General features: G+C 38.3%; 1 protein-coding gene and 1 long non-coding RNA gene across 3 annotated transcripts; one reads left to right on the forward strand and one right to left on the reverse strand.

Annotated features, from left to right (window-relative positions):
• Positions 1 to 48: 48 nt before the first annotated feature.
• cst7 (cystatin f) lies at positions 49 to 18,482 on the reverse strand. 2 transcript variants are annotated; one of them, XM_088610102.1, is made up of 6 exons: positions 18,382 to 18,482; positions 18,078 to 18,315; positions 9,415 to 9,479; positions 2,163 to 2,338; positions 1,375 to 1,491; positions 49 to 460 (listed from the first exon to the last, which is right to left on the reverse strand). In XM_088610102.1, exons 2-6 carry the CDS (start codon positions 18,158 to 18,160, stop codon positions 380 to 382), a joined length of 522 nt encoding a protein of 173 aa, XP_088466228.1. In that variant the 5' UTR covers positions 18,161 to 18,315; positions 18,382 to 18,482; the 3' UTR covers positions 49 to 379. The 2 variants fall into 2 exon arrangements, with proteins under 2 accessions (XP_088466228.1, XP_088466229.1); XM_088610103.1 differs by lacking the exons at positions 9,415 to 9,479; positions 18,078 to 18,315; positions 18,382 to 18,482 and adding an exon at positions 2,980 to 3,133.
• LOC148646402 (uncharacterized) lies at positions 15,213 to 20,289 on the forward strand. Its single transcript, XR_015927934.1, has 2 exons — positions 15,213 to 16,004; positions 19,526 to 20,289. It is a non-coding gene; the product is annotated as an uncharacterized LOC148646402 (long non-coding RNA).
• The last annotated feature ends 331 nt before the right edge of the window (positions 20,290 to 20,620 follow it).

Genomic DNA, 20,620 nt, shown 5'->3' on the forward strand with positions numbered 1-20,620 from the left:
ACTGAGGGACCGTTAACATTACTGCAGTAAAGTACTGTAGAAACAAAATGTTCTTCGCTTTGGCTTTTATTTGTATTGTAAAGAAAAATGAAAGTTGGATTATAATGTACAGTATGCTTGTGGTTGTGTTTTAAATTACATAAATAGTTTTTTTTTTACCAGCAGAACCAAGAAACCCTCCAACCCCTCATAAAATATTCCCTCTTGAGATAGGTTACTGTTTATAAAAATCCTTTATAGTGCAATTCCCGTGTTTCTTTGAATAAATTCATGAAAGGTCTTCACTCCAAACTGTCTGAATAAATGTGTGTATGGTACATGTTAACAGGTACTCCCGGCGAAGCTGTTCTCTCTCCTGCAGTAGCTTCAGCTGCAGCTCTTAGGGCAGACACAGAAAAAAGGTGGCTTTCATCCAGCTGAGCCATGGTATGCCCCAGACTTCGAAATGGCAGCGAAATGTCTGCGGCACAAAGGGGAAAATGTTTTGTTACTGTTATTGCTAGACTATGCCCTATGCTCTCACTAACTGTGGCTGAAAAGCTGATCAACACATTTGTGTTCTCTCAAATTGACTACTGTAATGCTCTACTCACTGGGGTTTCTAAATCTACTTTGAACAAACTGCAGTATGTCCAAAATTCAGCAGCCAGAATCCTGACTAGGTCTAGTGCAAATTATAACATTACTCCTATCCTGGATTCCTTGCACTGGCTTCCTGTCAAATTCCATGTGGACTCATCTATAAGGCTCTGCATGGCTTGGCACCTCAGTACCTGTCTGAACTATTATCGCCCTACTCCCCACCTCACAACCTTCGCTCTTCTAATTCTGGTCTCCTAACTGTCCCCCAAGCCCGTCTACATTGTATGGGTGACAGGGCCTTCTCCTGTTATGCCCCCAAGCTCTGGCACTCTCTGCCCAAGGATATCAGAGAGCCACCTTCTCTAAACTCATTCAAATCCAGACTCAAAACCTTCTTCTTTAGAAGAGCCTTTACTTAACTGGTTCTATTCTTCACCCCCCTGCTTTTCTTAATACCTCTATCCACGGTCTCCTCTATATATTGTAATTGTGTTTTATCTTGTGTATTCTTATTTATTGTTGTTGTCATTCTGTAGAGTGCTTTGAGAAGCCACCTTTAAAAGCGCTTTATAAAATAAAGTTGATTGTTATTACTGGTCAGTAATGATTACTCCAGTTTCATTTTGGCAAGCAAGATTGAAAAGAAGTGCTGAAACCATATAAAAGATAAGGGCAGGTGCCCAGTGGGGACTGGGACTTCAGCCCCGATGATGGGGGGTGCAGTGTCTTGCCCTTTGCAAGCTCTCCGTCTTTTTTCTTCAGGGGCACTGCTGGCCCTGACCGAAGATGTACCTGGTGCAGTTTCCCATGTGGCTGAAAGTCACAGTTGTCCAGACTTGGGTGGTCTGTCTTGCGACACACAGTACGCGAGATCTTCACCTCTAGAAAGTACTTTATTCCTTTTACAACCTACAATCACAAAATGTTAAAGACACTTAAAAACACTAGTTAGCATTAGCCCCCAAGCAGGCCTCAGTAGATACTGTAGTATCCTGAAAGACTAATATTCAGTCATCTTTCACACAGAAAACAAACCCAACCGTATACCATGTTGTTTATGGGTAAGTTCCTACCTGGACTTTCAAGTGTGAGCTATAAAGCTATGCCTTATGAGCCGTCGCTGGGTTCACGTTAATCCAAAACATTCTTCTCATCTCTTAGCAATAGATATATAACCATCCATTACAGTGATGAGCCCCCAAATTAAAAATTATTCTTAAGTATTCATTTAGGCACAAATATTGTAGTAATTGTGTAAATCTTTACTTGAGATTTAATTCAGTTCTAATTCACAAAAAAAGGGTGGTATGTCCACTAAAATAAAAGGGTTATAGGTAACTGTTGAGAATGACGTACCTTGATGTGCTGTTTTAATCAGACAGCCTCATAACAAATGTGAACATTATCTTGTAAAAAAGGTATTTTTAGAGCTGAAAGCTTTTGCCATCAAAGCATGTTTATAATGATGCTGTTTTCTTTCCCTAGGTAGTAGCAGGGGCTCTGCAATTTAACATCAGATTGTTTTGAATTATGTTTCTCCTAAGAATATAACCCTTAACTTCACGTGGACTGAGTCGTACCTGTTTCTGTGCGTCATCAATGGAAGAGGCCTTGAACAAATAGATATCATTTGATTTGTTGTTGAATGCATAGGTGGATATTTTTACAGCTTTTTGAACTCCTGGGTCGTTCTTACTGACATGTTCAGCAGATCCAGGTTTGGAAGGTGTGGTCTGACTTTGCCCATACAGAAATCCTGAAACAGAGAACAGTAAGGTTATCGAAGGCTTCGTCACTGTATTTGGTCAAAGTGATATTTTAGCAAGGGTTCTTTGCATTTGTAGAACCTTAGCTTTCTCGTCTTTTCTCAAAAGTGCCACTTTTATTCAAACAGTATTAAGAACAAAAACCGTTTTGTAGGACATTAAGCTTCAGCGTGGTTTCTGTTTAGCACCTCAAATGTTTGCTCAGTTTATGATGCACGATTGTCATTCACTCTATTCCCTTTTAATGCCAATGTCAACAGCACAGAAATACAGGACAGGAAGAGTCTCAACACAATGAAAGTGGGCTCAGATTTCAGGTTTCGCCTAGAATTGTCTCCCCAACCAAGGCCTACACTCCACAACATCAAGCAGGAAAGCCACATCTGCTGCAAATGGCGAGATGGCAAGATGGTAGAACCTCTCATCGCCTTTCTTTTACACCATTTGCTCAGTTAACCTCATTGTTGCACTGCAGTTTGCAAAATTAAGAATCAAGAAACAAACCACCAGATGCTCTAACAAGGGAGTAGATGGTCAGTTAAGAGAAGTACTCGTTCAATGGTCGTCAGTTTACATGGTGAATTCTGTGAGCTGCTGCTAAGTAATTATTGACAAAGTTGTGCTCTCTTACCATGAGAAGAAGCAAAGTAGCCCAGAGCACACAGAAATATCAGTCTTTCACCAACAGCCATTCTTGTCCGTGTTGTCGGCAGCACTGACACACTTCCTGCCTGGCAACACTTTTAACCACGTACAACATCTCTGCACGGCTCTGCAAAGTGTCTTTGTCACTGCCTGCAGCCCATTAGCTTAGAAATTACTGGTGCTGTATATAAGCAAATACCTCTAAACCAAATGCTTTCTTTAAAAAAAAACTTATATAAGCAGTTTCAATTCTTCTTTTTCATCGATCTTCAGCCCATTTATACATAATGATGATTTTTAATGATTGAAGTCCATATCAATCTATGCGGTTGTTTCAGTTGGAGCTTCTTCAGCTTTGTTCGTTTGCTGCTTTTACAAATAACTGCAGAGCACGATTTAAAGTAGTTTACCAGTCAATAAAGGATGTCCAGTACCTTATATAATTAATAAAATCAATTTGCATGGTACAGTATACAGTACCTTAACTATTTGAGCAACAGGAGGGGGATAATAAAATTATTGGTAACTTTATTAATTTATTTAGTTCATACATGTATCCAAAGCAACGTACATTTGTACTCATTTATACAACATTGCATTTGATTAAAAATGCAACAACATTTGAGCAATTCCTTAAGGGCACAACTGATCTGATCTGCCTGGAACTTGATCTTTCAGTCTCCCACATACAAGGCCAGTGCCCTATACATTATTCCCTTCTACAATGTTGGAGAAACCAGGCCTTACGATATGCTGAGCCATCAATCATCCATATATTCTAGGTGTTATTGATTAACAGTATCTACGGTAAGTCTACAGTATGTTTTCCAATAGAAGAAAGCTGGTCTGCCTCTCTTTCAGTCAAATTTTAATTAAAATGTTACACTAAATTTCTTTCAATTGCCACAGACACAGGAGGGCATATTTTCCGCTCCTTCAGAATAGGGATCACGTCTGTTTTATGGAGTTTTTGAAAATATTAACTCGGCAGGATTATATTTCTAAAACTGCAGGTACTTTTGTTATTGCAGCAGTTTCTGCTTTGGGAATATTAAAACAATCCATGGATTTAAATGTATGCGTGTCATCTGATTTACCTTTCCCCCACAAAAATAGGCAAAACATATTGTCATCAAAAGCATCCTGGAACAAGACTGCAAGTCAGTTTTGCTTTTAAAAAAACCATAGCCAGGAGTGGTTACTGCCACTTCCTCTCTTTAAACTGAAGAGATACCACAGAGAGCCGTTTTTGTAAGTATTGCTCAGAGGTTCACAGTATTTCATTTTAAACCGTCGCTATTGCTGCAATTAAAGTAGCTAATTTTACTTTGGTTCTGAAATGTCATTTTAAGTATTTCGTCTCACCTAAGGATGCAGAAAAACAGAATTATCTTTGATCTGGTATACAAACTCTTTTTCCTTTCTTTTCTGTGATAAATGTAGCTTCAGCTCTCAAAGCTAGTCATGTTTGATACTGTAAGTTAAAGTTAACAAGCACATACTGATTGCACAATCACACTAGAAGGCTAACAGTTTTGGCAAGTATTTATAACCATATTATCATTTGTTTATTACGCCTTGGACAAAATCAAATAGAACTTTTTTTAAATATACTTAAAATATATTGTAAAAATGCTTAAAGTGAAAGATTTACGGAAATTAACAAAATGAATTTAAATAAACATCATAAGGTCTCTCTCTCTTTCAATATATACTGATATGCAATGAAAATGCACAAGTATCCTATTTAAAATGTGAGAACCCTGACCTGAGGGGAGTTTATGGGGATGAGTGTTTAAGAAGTGCAATGTCTGTGGGGGAGTCGAGAACAATGCCTTACAGTAGGGCCCAACCTGTACCACCAGCTCGGTCTGCTCTGCCTTTGAAAGACCGTTTAGAGTTTTATATGCAATTTCAGTTAGCGGCGCACACACACAAGTTGTGTTTAATATTATCTCTAGATGAAGACATGATACACTAATACACTTGGAGTGAACTGTTAAGCTGTCTTTATAATTAAGAGGTTCCCCATCGGTTGCTTCATGCACAATTATGATAAGATGATGAACGCTCACTGCCGACGATTACAAATCCCCTGTGGACTCTGCTGGGATAAATTGGTCAAACATGAAGACAATGGAAGAGCTACAAGCAGATCTTTCACTGTTGACTCTGTAAACTCCCAAAGTCTCTATGGCACAATACTGTATATCCCCAACCGCCACAGAGAGCAAAACAGTAACATAGTATGCAGCTTTAAATAATCACAGAAGTGATCATTAGGTGACTGACTGTGATGTTTGTTTGCCTGTAGCAGTGAACTCTGGGAGTCTCCTCTTCTCAGGCCTTAGATTACATTTTGCTGGTACTTTAAGATACACAAAGGCAAACTGTGCAAGAACAAATAGACTTTTGCACTGATTTCATGGCATCATGATTTAGGGAAGTAGTTCAAGTAGGAAGCTGTGTCAACATCCAAAGGCTGCAAAGGAACAAGTAAAGGTTTATTCCATGCTGAAAAGAGAAGAAAAGAAACAACGTTTCAGCTGTGGAGCCTTCTTTGGGTGTCACCCGAAGAAGGCTCCACAGCTGAAATGTTGTTTCTTTTCTTACATTATTGAATATCAATGTAACAACATGAGTTCAAATATTGCATTGCCATATGTGAGCAGAATACAGTGTCAATTCACAGGGTGTTTCATTCTGAACAATATGTTGATTCAAGCAATTGAGAATGCTGTGCAGAAGATATGCAGAGAACTGTACAGAGCAAAATATTCTGAGAAGATTTAAACCTCTTTAAAATGACCTATGATCTGAGATACCGGGCATCTGTGAGTTTCTTAGCAAAGTTACATTGTTTTTGCAATGAAAACAGAGTAACAGAAACAGAGGCACAGCAGGGCTTGTCATTCAGACAGAGGAGCACAGTTGTGACACGTTTAAACTCTAACTGCGGTGCTTGTCAGTAGCAGGCAGGGCACCGCTTTCATCTTAACTCCGGCAGAGAGCATTTAGTGTTTGTGTAAAGCAGTGGAATCTGGTTATAGGAGGAAGCCATTCATCGAGCTGATAAGCCATAAGAAAGTTTCAGTCAATTGCATAAAGAGTATGGTGGTGAAATTACAGGTATGTAATTAATCTTCATGATGTTGTCAGAGAAAAAACACAGTTGTACAAAGACAACATTGAATTTTTTTCCAACTTTGTTTGGGCATAGGCTGGGTTAACTGGGATACATCAGAGTAACAGAGCTTCTGGCTATTGGAGGAGAACAGTACCTAATACAGAGCCCATCCCATACTCTACTTATTTTCAAAACACACAATATTAACAAGAACAATCACAACCTTTGTAGCGGTGCGGCAGTGGGAAGAGCACTGTACACGTTGACGTGGAGGAGGCAGGAGGCGGAGGCACTGGTGTGAGGCCAGCGAGAACGGGGGGAAAAAACACAAAAGAGGGCAAAAACGCAAAGGAACAATCGGCGGCGTCCGGACTAGACTTACCCTATTTTCAGGGTCCAGTCTGGAAGAGCAGGGAGCACAAGGCCAAAACAAAAAGAAATTCGGCCAGGACACCAGGGGAACACGCCCCGGGATTTTTAATGACCCCTGTCAGGATCTCAGTTTCACGTCTCAGCTGAAGGACAGCGCCCTTTTACAGTCCAGTGTCCCCATCACAAAAGAGTAAACTGCTGTTGCTTCATTTTTCAGAACCCGTTCTGTCACTGTGAAGTGCTACAATATAATTATATATTACAAAACTGCCAGGTGCCCACAGTGCACTCAGATAACCCAGGTTTTGAGTGTTATCATGGAACAAATTACGTAGTGAAGAATGACTGAGAAGAAAAAGACATTCACTGACAGATGGCAATGTGCATTAATGATATTTATTCTACAACTGCTACTTTTGTTGCAATTCCTGTTCTTTTGGTTTGAGCTGGTAGGCCCAAGACATATGCAAGCTGCCACACAGTTGAAAGAATTGTTCATGCTGCTGTCAGGGTTACTGCTGGACTGGCACACAGATTCAGAGCTATGATAAACTATTCAGTGTGTTGCAATATGCAATGTGATGGGAATTAAACTAAAAGCATCCACAAAGAACATGCTTCTACTGTGCCTCTCCAGAAAATTTAAAGCTTATCATGTGGTGTTACGGGTCCAATGTTACCCAACAAGGACTCATTGGGTAGGATCAATGTGCAATGGGCAATGTGATTTAGAAACAGAACTGTATAAATTCTCCTTCAACTTTGTCCTCTGCACTTTTCCGCAACAGTGAACTTTCAGGCTGATCTCACTAACTCTACTGTCCTTTCCTCGGCTTGACTGTCAGAGTTTATCAAACACTGATGACCCTTTCAGGAGCATATGTTCGCAAAATTGCTACCATTAATCTTCGTGGAATGAAATTCTTACGGGACACATCTGAATCAAAAAGTGCTGCAATGTTATTGACCCACAGTGTACGAGATATGAGGCACTTCTGGGGAAATGAAGAATCCTATATCCTAGTCCATTAGTTTATTCATAGATAAAAAGCTATTGGGGAAATCATGCATGTAGGAAGGGCATTTGTTGTCAGCAGTACAGGTTTGTTTCAGGCTTGTTCCTTAAGTGTTCACACTGATTGTCTCCTTGAGAATCATATCAATTTTATTTTTAATTTTCTTGGCTTGTGCTTTTATTTAAAGCAGCTCCCATTTGTGCACGCTCACACAGCTGGATCTGCGCCGAAACAGTTTGAGCGAAGCGTCATTTTCAGTGATACAGTAGCAGCACCCCACCTCCGATTTCAGCCCACAACTTTCCAATAAGTCTGGGACCCCTAATCATTACTCCACTGCTCGGGTTTTTCACCTTGATCAAAGCTTCTCTCACTAGGTGCCAATGAAAGACTGGCATTGCTTGTACAGTATGATGCATGGCTTTGCTCACGGCATCTCAAGCCAATCACGAATGCCCATGCTTTATTTCTTTACAGCCAGTAACTGCTTAATTCTTCCCTCCCTGAAAGCCATTGAAAAAGCAGTCAAGTCACCTCTCTGAATATACAGGCAATATGATAAACTTAGAATAGCTCCTGAAATTCTAAGACAGGGCTCTGTAATTCTTGTTTCACTGATCTGTACTTCATGAAGACCTTCATGAGGCAATGTTACCATACTCTTAGATACCAACAAATCGATATAGTTGCAAATGAATATAATATAGGTCTCTCTGTAGTGTATTTGATGTTACTGAGGAAAAGAGGAACATTTTGATTTATTTTAGGTTTGTTTTGTAGATATCTGGGCCCCAAAAGAAATTTTCAAATGATCCGTGCAAACTAGATTGTCACATTGTAACTACTGTCAAATTCTAGTAATGTTGTCTGAATGAAATGGCCATTCCTTTAGTCCCAACAAAATGTTCGAAAGGAACCAAATAATTGTTTTTTTTTTTAATAATGAGAAAATGTCAATTTCTTGGAAAAAAAGAGAAAGAGAAATAAAGAAAAGGAAAAACTATTTCTGAACAGTTAAGCATCTGCGTAGCTTTGGGGAGTACGAGTACATTAAGTTTTATTGTCTTCTCAATGTCTGCTCCGACATTCGTAATGGAATGCTGATGAAAGCAAAATTCTATCCTGGACAGAATGTTAAAGATGAGCAATAACAAAAAAGGCAAAAGAGCTGGTAAGAAAGTAAAGCAATAAAGTGAGAAATTAGATAAGATAACCACCATGTTCCTCTAGCATGTAATTTGTGTAGACTCTAGAAAAATGCAGTGTCATGAATTATTTTTCTCAGTGCAATATAGATCCAGATGGTAGTGGTTTACGTGTAAAAACATTAAAGTGTAAAAGTCTTGCAAGACCATCACCAAAGAATACATTGTGTACTCAGGTCATGCAGCACACTTCCTTGCTATTAAGTGGGTTCCTCTGAAAGGAATAATATTTAGTCGCTATCTTGACATTAGAACATTAGAAATGTTACAAATGAGAGGAGGTGATGTAGCCATTTGGTAGCTGTAGTTGATTTATGCAAGATCTCATCCAGCAGTTTCCTGAAGCCACGATTTTTTCCACACCACCTCAACCTTCTGTGTAAAAAAAGAACCTCCTGTTCCTGTATGCTTTTTTACACAAAACATTCTTAAAACTTCTTCCTAGAACTAGCAATGGAGATACTGAAGATAGGGGATTACCACTGTGAAAACACTCGAACTTCAGGAAGTACTGTATACTACTTTAGCTTCCTTTTCCACTTATCAGGGTTATGAATGCCAGATGTCAAAGCAGGAAATTAACCTTTCCAGCAACATGCAATGCAGAATATGACCACATGTACTGTTATCGAGAGCATCATCAGATATGGTATAACAGTGCGGTTTGGAAATTTATCAGTTCAATTAAGATCACAAATTACCTGTCTCATCCAAACAGTTTTGAAGGTCATGGGAGTGAAGCAGCACCCCTCCCTGCAGACAATCTCTGAAAAAGAAATAATCAAACAGGCAGAAAAAAATATATCAGATCCTTCCCACATGCTCAATTCTGAATACCAACTTATTCCTTTCTGGCAAACGTTTTAGGGTTCCCAAATGTAAGTCCAACAGATACAAACATTCCTTTGTTCCACTATCCATTAAAGCTGTCAATGCAGATGGCAAGGATAAACAATCTTTTTCACCTTTACAATCCACTTGAGTGCAATATGGTTTGTAATGCGTTATAAATGTTATATACATGTGCAATAGAGTGATGTGCAATGTTTGTTGTTTTTTTTGGGGGGGGTTGCATTATATTTAAATGTACAGAAGTGCTGTGTCCACAAAAGCTTTCCCTCGGGGGACAATAAATCTCAGTGATGTACCTTTAGAGTGTCATGACACCATGGGAAGAGCGATTACTTATTTGATAATAGATAAAACACGTAAAAGTAAAAGAAGGATTTTTAAAGTTACTTCTAACAATTAATTATAATATGCCTTTGAATTCAGCCTCACTCCAGGCTCAGTGCGCTTTCTTGATTTCTTTCAGTGAATAAAAGGGTACTGCTGTTCCTTCTCTTTCAACAGTACGTTTCCTTATTTATCTAAATGTATTGTACAATAAATCCAGCCACTATTTAACTGCTTCATCTAATCCTGGATCGCGGGGGAGCTGGAGCCCATCCTGGTAAGCAAGGGGCACAAGGCAGGAAATATCCAGGATGGACACCAGTCCACAGCAGGGCACACACACCCAGTTTCATACTTATTAGTACGTGACTATGTGGTTTTATAGCACAATATTGAGACAGGCTTTATAAGAGCACTATGAAAATACTGTAATTGCTCTGTGGGCAAATCACAACCTTCCCTTGGCCAGGCAGTAAAACGTAATAGGCCAACAAGTTGGTTTTGTTTATAAATATATGGAGTGGCTCTTAAAATTATTCACAATTTATTGTTACAAGATGTATAGTATAATAACTTTCTAAGAGTATTATATGGAATCATAATGTATTTAATTGGAACTTTTTGTCATTGATCAACAACACTCTATAATATCAAAGGGAAAACAATTCTACAGATCATCCAAATTTAATTCTAAATGTTAAACAGAAAATAACTGATCTCATACTGAACTGTGTTCACCCGTTTTGCTATGACAGATTGTCTTCAGAAGACACAGTATTAATATTTTAAAATATAGAACCTTTCTATGAGTTGGTCCTGCATGTTCATACAGTATATTGTATTGAACCCATTTTCTTAAACAAAGTCTGAAAGTCTTTGTTGGAAGTTTTTTTCATATTGATATCAAATGGATACCTGTATTCCAGTGGGTAAAATATAAAAATGTGAACCAGGTCAGTTTCTCCTGTGCCAGAATATAAATATCTGACAGATCACCATGTCTCTGTTGAACACCTCTTGAATCAAGAGGGTTTTTCTTTTCACATTCATATCTAACTGCAGCTGCACATCTCTGTCTATTAGCCCAAAGTTGTCAGTGCTTTGGTAATAACCACAACAGAATTTTATATAAATAGACACAGTAAATTATCATAAAACGTGCTTTGTGTATTTAATTTATTCATCATGAAGTGCCACAACATGTGAGACGTGAACCTTTAGCCCTTTTAAAAAACATAAATGTACTTGTTTTTTTTTTTAAGGGCAGTCTTCATTTCTCTACCTAAGTGTAACCTAGCAACGATTCCAGAAGCAGAGCTGAATGCATGTTTAAAACCACGTCTCCTTCACTACACCCCACAAAACCCTAAAAGGTTGGAGATGGATCTGTACATTGATGTAACATGTGTTGGTGCCTATTCATTTTGTATATACAGTACACATCTAAATTTAAACATCTTTTGCGAATACAGAACCACACTGTACATTTTCAATGACCAATTGTATTTAATCTGCTTTGTTGAACGCTAATTTGAACTTTAAAAGACCTTGCAAAGGTTTTTTATATTGGTGTAAAATGAATAACTGTGTTCCAAAAGCAAAACTTTAGGCAGGGTTGCTTTTTGTTTCATATTTGGCTTTATCGTCATTTTTAACTGTATATAGTGGAACTCGCATGATAAGCCATTTAAAACAAGAACCTTTTGAAAAGAGACTGGATTATAAACACAACAAACTGCAAATCTTAAAAAACAAATCCAGTACGAATCAGAAGGAAAAGGCAGTTTGCCAGTTGCATGCAGCCTGCGTTTCACACAGAACAATGCTGACATGGGAAACTCCCTCCCTCCATCTTCAGGCTTCGCGCCCTGGTTCGGTCTGCAGCTCACGGAGATCCGAATGTATGGGAATTGTGACGGCTTTAAGGGACAGCAGGTCCCTGAAATAAGAGCAAGTGATGTCAACATATCATTCAGACCACATAAATCTGCCAGCGTGGTTCTGAATACGCTGCGGTAGGCCATTTCAGTCAGTCCTGCAAGAACCCAGCGAACAGTTACCTGAAGCTAGATAAAATCTGAATTCCTTAGCAGGCTGCTGTTAAATTTTTAAGTGTGTGTGGGCTTTATAAAGCTCTGGGATTTTTTTTTTCTTTTGCTTGGAGGTAGAAATCTAGTTCTGAAAACACTGCCTTCAGTATATGATTATTTCTGGGTATGTTGGTGACATATGTCACTGTTCCTCAATGGTATTAATAGTAACCTATTTACAGGACAGTGCTTTATTTACCATATGCTTTAGTGTTTTAAGCTTGCACAATAATTTGAATAAGCAATTCATGCAAGTTATTCCCATGACCTACTCCACATGTTCAAGGAACAAACAAAATAAGTGAATAGACCATTACATTGATACAAAAACTAAAGTCAGATTGAGATGTCATTAATTTAACTGCTGCTTCCTTTCTTGTTAGCAAGTTCAGATGCAAACACTGTGGTTTACACAGTTATTTACCCATGTTTTCTGTGTGTGGTGGAGAGAGAAGCAGGTAAAGACATTGGATTATGATGAATTCCTTGATTAACCATCTTAAGGTGAGGTAGAAATATAACCCCAATTAACCACATACTGGTCGGCAAGTTGTTTTAGTAGGATTCTGAGTGAGTAAATTATTTTCAGGCCTAGTCTTTCCTACAGAGCCCTAAGGAAGAAAGGGACCCCACTTTTAGTAGGCCTCTTATATGCCTGTGGTGATGGCAATGAGAATTTACCAATGCAAATAGAGAAGGGGTGTGAAATGACACATATAATTTGCACATATTATGAAGGATGTGATGTATGTATTATACTATGCTGTTTGTCTGTTATTAAGTATGTAACAATCTAGATTGTTAATGTATATTTGATGTTTGTTTGTTGTATGATTCATGTTATTCTAATTGTTAATGGTATGGCCCAAAGGTATATAAAGGGATGCTGGGAACTGTTTCATCAGTAATAGTAATGCAAGGAGGAGAGCTCTAGGAATGTTATGGTAAGTGGTTGTGGTCTTGAAGATTACTGTACTTATTGTAGTTGTGGTCCCAGCTGGGATTTAGTTACAAATATAATGGGGAAAAGCCATTTTTTGTTGTTAACTTGCTGTTGAGCCTCTTTAATCTTTGATCCCCATGCCTGGTGGCCAGTGCTACCCACACAAACACAGGTATTGGACTACCAGGTACTGTCTAAATCAGGCTGTCCCTTCAGAGTGAGCATCTAGGCAAGGAGAAGACTGGTTAGGGATGCCACTGCTAGATTAACTGGGTCAATTGCAATGAATTTACTGAGTTAGTATGTAACTGTGCATACTAAGTTGCACTTTAGTTAGTATGGTACTTTCTGAAGATCATCTCCAGCTCCCAGTTCAATTGCAGTGAAAAAATGTGTGGAACAAAGTTGGAGTTCAGTTGAACTTGTGCTTAATCTGGTTCCCAAGGCTTGGTGGTGTTGTACTAATTAGGCTGAACTTCAGGGGACTGTGCATCAGAACATTTCAATTTTCAAGTCTTGTCACAAATGTTCTATTCTCACTGGCCCACTCAAGGACATTCACTTTCTTCTTGTAAGTAACTCCAGTGCAGCTTCGACCTTGTGCTTGGGGCTATTGAAGTGCTGAAACCTGGATTTTAAACCCAGGTTTAGTGCTCTAGCAGACTGAAGTGGGGTTTCCTCTAAGATTTGCTTTCCTTTGGTCTATCCAATCTCTCCTCAGTTTTGATAAAGTTCCCAGTCCCTGTTAATGAGACACAGCCTCATAACACAATGCTGCTGCCACCACAATGCCTGACAGTGGGGATGGTGTTGCCTGGGTGATTCAACAAATTATGACTTGTGAAAGTAATAGTGTGCACCTGAACTAATTACGTTTGCAATAACATAGCAGGTGCATATGGAATTGGCATTTTTTAGTTTTAGGTCTTTTTTTCTGATATTAAACTCCTTTTCAACTATGAATTTGTTTACTTTGAACTATGTAGTTTTGTTTATGTATATTCACTTTAAAAACTACTGTATATCTGAACCTCTCTGGATATTGTATTTTGATAACCCCTAGATTTTCTTGGAAAAAATAATTCAGATTGGAGCAAGAAATCACTTGTCCTAAACTTGACTTGGGCATCATAAACCAGTAGTAATCTTAAAAATTGCCAAAGTATTTTGGGAATGCTAACCCTACCTGAGATGGCAAATAAGAATTTCTGTGGTCTATATCTAAATCTCTCTGGGCCTTGGTTCCTCAAACCAAAAAGTATGAGTGGGAAACACTCAAGACCATTAATAAAAGCCGTTGCAAGTGAATGAGATTCAATAATACTTGGTTATAACTTTGTACATTATGACTGACTCACCTTTGGGATACAACTAACACATGGTTCACCATGTTATTCAGGCCCCAGTTTTTGAATACATTCGTATAGGACCAAGAAATCACTTGTCCTAAACTTGACTTGGGTCTCATAATCCAGTGCTGAGCTTACAAATTGTCTAAGTTTTGTGTGCATGCTAACCCTAACCTGAGATGTATTTCCGTGATCTATATACTGTATGAACCTCTCTGGGCATTTGTTTTTGACATGTTCCTCAAACCAGAAAGTATGAGTGGGAAACAATCAAGACCATTAATAAAAAGCTGTTGCAAGAGAATGAGATTCAATAATGTTTAGTTACATCATTTGATCCAACCAACTCAGTTTTGGGATACAATTAGCACATGGTGCACTGTTATCCAGGCCCCAGAGTTTCTGAAAAAAATCCAGATCAGCGCAAGAAATCACTAGTCCTAAACTTGACTTCAGCCTCATAATCCAATGACGAGCTTAAAAATTGTTTAAGTAGTGTATGAATGCTAACCCTAACCCTACCTGGGGTGTCAACTGAGCATTTCAACCATCTACTGTGCAGCATTTGTAATTAGACAAAATAGAAAGGGAATTAATACTTTCAGAAAGCACTTTGTCATTTTTACATATTTTTAGTGACATTTAATACCTAAATTATTGAGCTTTCCCATAATCTAAAATCATTCTGATGGTATTGAAAGCATTTAAAGGTTAGGTATTGACCCTAATTGGCACAAATAAAATTGTAGTGTTTGGAGGATGAAGATTCCATCAGAGATGCCAGGAAACCTGGACAGCATTTTTGGATGGTGACAGGAATGTGGAGCACCTGAGGAAAAACCTACAGAGACAGAAAACATGCAAACGCTACATAGACTGTGTTGGATTCAAACTTGGGAGCTCTGAGGTGGCAATGTTGCCCACTGTGCCTCCCATCCAATTTTAGGATGTTTTAAAATGTTGCAGTTTATTTGCAACATACAATGTCTGTTATTATTATTCAGGATGCTTTTGAAAGTCTTCCACATTTGCTTAATCTGATGTTGATGAGGGGTCTATGCCAGTGGTTTTTGCTTGGAAGACCATGGATCAAGAGAATGAGAATTGCTCTCTGATTTGGAATGCACTCCATGCCCTTTTTTCCAGCTGGCTGGGAGCTGAGATTGATGACTCCCCACGACACTGAGCACACCATCCAGTCCCCTGGAAACCCTTCGCCACGGCTGCTCATCACATATCAATTATTCCTTTACACGAACAAAATCAGTAAATCCTCCTACTGTGGGCTGATTTTAATTGGCCATCCAGAGAAAATGCAAAATATTAACTACGGGGAGCAAGGGCTTAAAGACTAGGGCAGATGTTAGGAAAGAAGACTCATGTTTATACGATTCACCTGTTTATTTATATTTGGGTGTCTGGTTTGATTTGATTTTGGACATTTTGCTCTGAAGATCGTGGAGCTCCTTCCCGCGGAAGAGAGAAAGCAAAGTGCTTTTATCCACCGTCAGTTGCTTAACAGTCACTGACACTTCTCCTGAGCTGTTCATGTGCTTGGGGACGAACTTGGATGTCCCCTTCATTACCTGCTATCTGCTTGGAGCAGACACACTGTCTGCCATCTCCCTTCACCAGGGGTAAAAAGCCACGAAACGGTTTCATTTTCTACAATATTCGCTCTGCTCCATTCCTCTTGAGATGTATTTCATTTTCTGCAACTCCACATCAAAGAGGTTTGTTTAATTATTAAAACAGTCTACAAAAAAATCTAACTTTGTTTAAATGTAGGCCACGGCACATTTTTTTTTCCCTCTCGAAAGACCAAACTGCAAATTCTGCAGATTAAATTGGGGTTTATACTGTAAGTGTGTTATTTATACTAGTGTTTTGATTTATTATAATTTTCTTCTTTTAAGATGCTAAAATAACATGGTAATAACCCATGATCAATTAAATTGTTTGTGAACCTTAGTAGAAGCCAATCTGTGCACATGTTTCTTCAGACTCGGGTGCCTTGTACAGTAAGTGGGGGTGGGGTGACATTTGGCTTATAGACTACAGCAATTGTATGTCATCTACTGCTGCTTTCAAAAGACATTCTGTCATGCTGTTTGGAGATAATCCCTACTTATATACTGCTTTTTGATTCTTTACCTCATGTCAGTGCTTGTGATTCTTTTTTTAAAGCAGATTTTCTAAATAATACATATACAGCAGACATCTTTCTCTCTTCCTCTTTCTGTGTATATGTGCTGTACCTACTGTATTATGACCGCACTCCTCAAATTCAAATAGGTTGTCACAAGATAAATGTATGTAACCTCACCAGGGTGTGTTATTGGCATCCAAACATATGACTGCTACAGGAGTAGATGCTCTGTTATTGCTAGAATGCTGCAAGATTAATGACTGACCAATCTTCAAGTGAAAAATAAGAATAGGTACTTTACTGAGGAGTGAGAGATTGTAAATAAACGGTTTTAATCCTTTTGGTAACCTCTTGTGGGCTTAAGCCATCAAACCTACAACCCTGACAGAATTAACGAAAGCTCTTATGGAGAAATTCTACTGCTCCTGTATATCTGCCCAAAAGACCGCCATCTTCTGCTTCAGAAACAGCCGAGTACATGTTCCGTTATTTTGGCCTAGATAAACTCACAATGAGCGCTATTTTATTTTTATATATTTCATGTCTATTTTAAACAGTTTTCCCTGCTTGCAAACCTGACCTATCTTCACAGGGGCAAGGAAATATAAATATGAAAGAATAACTTGTTATTTTAATGTGTACTCTGGAATTCCCTGGGGGCGTCTGTTAGCTCATCCAAGGCACATGTTCAACAGCTGAGTTAGGGATATTTTTAAAAAGATTTGGCCTATGCCACCAAAACTCACTGATGGAAAATGTTGATTTAATCAGAGCTACACAGACTGCTTAGGCGTTTGTTCCCCTGATGTGTATTTTTAATAGCATGGCTAATTATTTGTTTAAAACAAGAAAATGTGTGTACTCGCTTCATATTTTCACAAGTTAGTATTTTTATTTATATTCATCCCGTCTTGTTGTGGATGCAATGGACACTCACTGCAACCTCCTGCCAGTAGATGTCAGTGGCAGCTTATCCAAGACACAGTTAATATTTAAGAAGAGCGCTCATCTGTGGGAATATTGCTGATGCTGAGCGATTAACGCAATAGAGCCCTATAGAGTTTCTGCTGTACACGTACTGGAGACTTCACTTTCTAATGACTTATTTTACTTTCCTTCCTCCTATTTTTTATGATTTGTCGGTTTTGTGTATCATTTTGATTTGCCTTATTTCTTGATTAATTTGTTGAGCGCAAGAATACTAAAACATTTGATGAGAGAAACCATTTTTTGACAACCACAACTACAGCTACCTTGGGTCCCTTTGGCTAATTTTTGTGTATTTTGGTGGAAGTGTTTCCTTCTCCAGGTCAGAAGGATTAATATTCTGTTCCTTAACTCACCTTTTGTGGGACAAATCTATATTACAGCAAGGATTGTATCCTGTGTCTTTCAGGATAGCAGGATCGATCGACATTGATAAAAGTAATGTTAAAAAAACTAAAGTATAACACAAAGATTGACTCTAAACACTTAGCTGTAACATTAGTTACCAAACAAATGCATACAGAACATTCATACACAGTTATAGTTCCCCCAAAAAAGTACAGAAATTAAGAATTCCTGGATCGGGGGAAAATACACACGTGTTTTCTGCCAACTGTGAATAACAAGAGACCAGTGTCTAGCATCCAACAATCTAAAAAAGAAATCTCACCCAATCCGAAGTTTTTGTGGAAAAATAAGGTCCTTGTAGTCCCATAGAGAAAAGGAGAAAGACATTAGTCCAATATAAAACATGAATATACACCAGTCAAAGCTAACCGTTCCGCTTCAAAACCTGTGATCTTTTACTTAACTTGTACGGCCTGGAGAATCAAACACTTCCACCAGAATACAGAGGCTCCTGCCATCTTGCGTGGCGAGAGGGACTATAGGACTGCAGACCCGGAGGTCTTTAAGGACAGTATCAAAACTCAGTACACAACGCGGATAAGAGCTTTAACCTCGGTTGCTTAAACAATGTTAAGCACTTAGTCCTGAACCTGGGAGCTATCTGACCACTTTAGGTTCTAGGTCAGGCAGAAACTGAAGGGATGCATATCTGTATGTTTTTGGGGTCTGTCTTCCAAGGCATTGCTTACGTGTTGGAAGCTGCAATTGGAAACGTAGGAGGTTACTATTAATTCAATAAAAACACTTGTTAGAAAAATTGAAAAGCTTTACTCATTCACATTAGTAGGAAAGTGACCAATAACTGCTTTGGAAAGTGTAGCCAGCCATTTCACTTCTGTTAAAATGACACTGTAATTGTGCTACAGTAGCTGCTTTACTGTTATGTACTGCTCTTTTTAAATATGTTGTGGTTAGTGTATTGGAGAATTTAATGTAAAACCAGGGAATTATTTTAATAGAATAGATTGGACCAGCTTTCAGGCCAAGATTTCTTATGTGATATTCAGTGACAGGTTTCTCAATAAGTGATCACAATGCTCTTGAGTGATGATAAGGAGGGATTTTATATGCCTTGTGTTCTGTAATTTTCTTGATTCGAGTTTTAAATGTTTTAAGCTCAATCCATTTGCTGGAGGTTAAGGAATGCAGCAGACAATTGATTATACATAACACGAGCAATTGTTTTTCTCCTCCACATTTTGGCTCATGGGTTTTTCTTTGTTCAAAGGAGTTTCAGGTATTTCAGTAAACTATAACACAGCTGGCTGTTCTCTCTCCAGTGACATAGTTTCTCTGTGCAGCTTACATTTGCATAATTTAAGACCACTGCTCTTAAAAGGGAAGTGGAAATTATTTCCTTTAGAGTCTATTAAAATTCTTTTAAAGGTTAATTTATTCCATGCTCTCTGCTTCCCCTCTTTTGTTCTTTTTGTTTTTAATTTTCTTCCTATTTGTTGGTTTTATAAGAGTCCAGTGGCCTCTGAATCTGACCCTGGTTTCCATCAGCAGTGACACTAGTTAGAAGGAAGATGGCTTGACAGCACTGAATTGACTAGCTGTGTACTGCCTGCTCACATATAAGGACTATGGAGTTGCCAACACTTAACGCTTTTTAGTCAACATCTGTTGAGACTTAATACTTAAGTTTTTTTGTCTTTGGCTTCAGTGTGCTTTTGGAGTTTTATCACACTGCCCTGCATGCATTTTCAGGGTTGAAGCTTTTGAAGACCAAAGACCAGCCTGCTATGGACGTGAAGTACCGACGTATTATTGCAATGTGGAATAACGAGGGGTGCCCACTGTGTGAAGAGCCATGGAAGAGAATGTTGGGTTGCCTTGATGCCCAATGAAAGATATGTTCCAATACAAGTGGGCTTTAAAAACAACCATTACACCAAATAAAGGATAGATAGGAAAAAAAGATATTGTTGTAACAAAGGGTTTCCAAATAGGGTTTAATTAATGTGTGTAAATACAGGGGGTTTGTACAGTGCTGTGTTGTATTATGCTTGACTATGGTCTTATCACTTTGAAAACTCATAAAGAGTATCTGAAAGATTCTTGACAGGTTTTCACTCAGTCCTAGCAGAAGAGAAAAATTGGTGCCCTTCTGTAAGGTACAAGATTTCTTTCAGATCTAAATGATGGTGGTATTTTAATATACTTGTGTCAAATGCCTCATCAATTCCACAGTATTATCGATGGCATGTCACCCTGCTTGCTTTTACTGAAGAATGACTTTGTCAGTTGGTTGGTGAGTTGTTGATCTAATCAAGAGTTAGCATAGAAATTGTTTCTGCTAAACGTAATTGGACAGACAACACTGGTCTTCAGTTAATTCAAAATTTCTTTAAGTACAGAAGACATTTATTTCAAATGTTAATGTTCCCTTGGGATTCAGTCAGTTTGTTTTTATCATTTTACTGTACCACAATACACGAAAAACATTCTTCTTGGCACTTAACCTCTAGGCACTGGAACAAAAAAGAACAATATAAACAATATGGACTAGGAGAAAACAAACAGGTCTGAGTTACTTTTGTTTTTCAATTACATTGCTATCAATTTATTATTAACAAATAATGAAGATAATTCACATAAATACACCAGATTATTTAAAATAAGTCAAATCATTCACCTTGTGTAAAAAGACATGCATTACAGTATGTATAGTTTTATATTGGTCAAAAGTCTTTACTGTAGGTATTTTTGACACAAGTGATCACTAGGTGAATTACTGTACATACTGTAATAGAACTTTTGCTGCATTAAAATCAGGAATCTTAGTCCTTTAGTACTACAATG

The sequence above is a fragment of the Lepisosteus platostomus genome, chromosome 17, assembly GCF_059453375.1.
Source record: "Lepisosteus platostomus isolate fLepPlt1 chromosome 17, fLepPlt1.hap1, whole genome shotgun sequence".
In the NCBI taxonomy this organism is placed as follows: domain Eukaryota; kingdom Metazoa; phylum Chordata; class Actinopteri; order Semionotiformes; family Lepisosteidae; genus Lepisosteus; species Lepisosteus platostomus.

Coding starts and splice junctions, on each gene's coding strand:
- cst7 (XM_088610102.1), bottom strand. CDS start 18,160: ATGTTTTATATTGGACTAATGTCTTTCTCCTTTTCTCTATGGGACTAC. Junction 9,480..18,077: donor CCACAAAAACTTCGGATTGG/GTGAGATTTCTT, acceptor TTTCTTTTTCAG/AGATTGTCTGCAGGGAGGGG. Junction 2,339..9,414: donor AAACTGTTTGGATGAGACAG/GTAATTTGTGAT, acceptor TCTCTGTTTCAG/GATTTCTGTATGGGCAAAGT.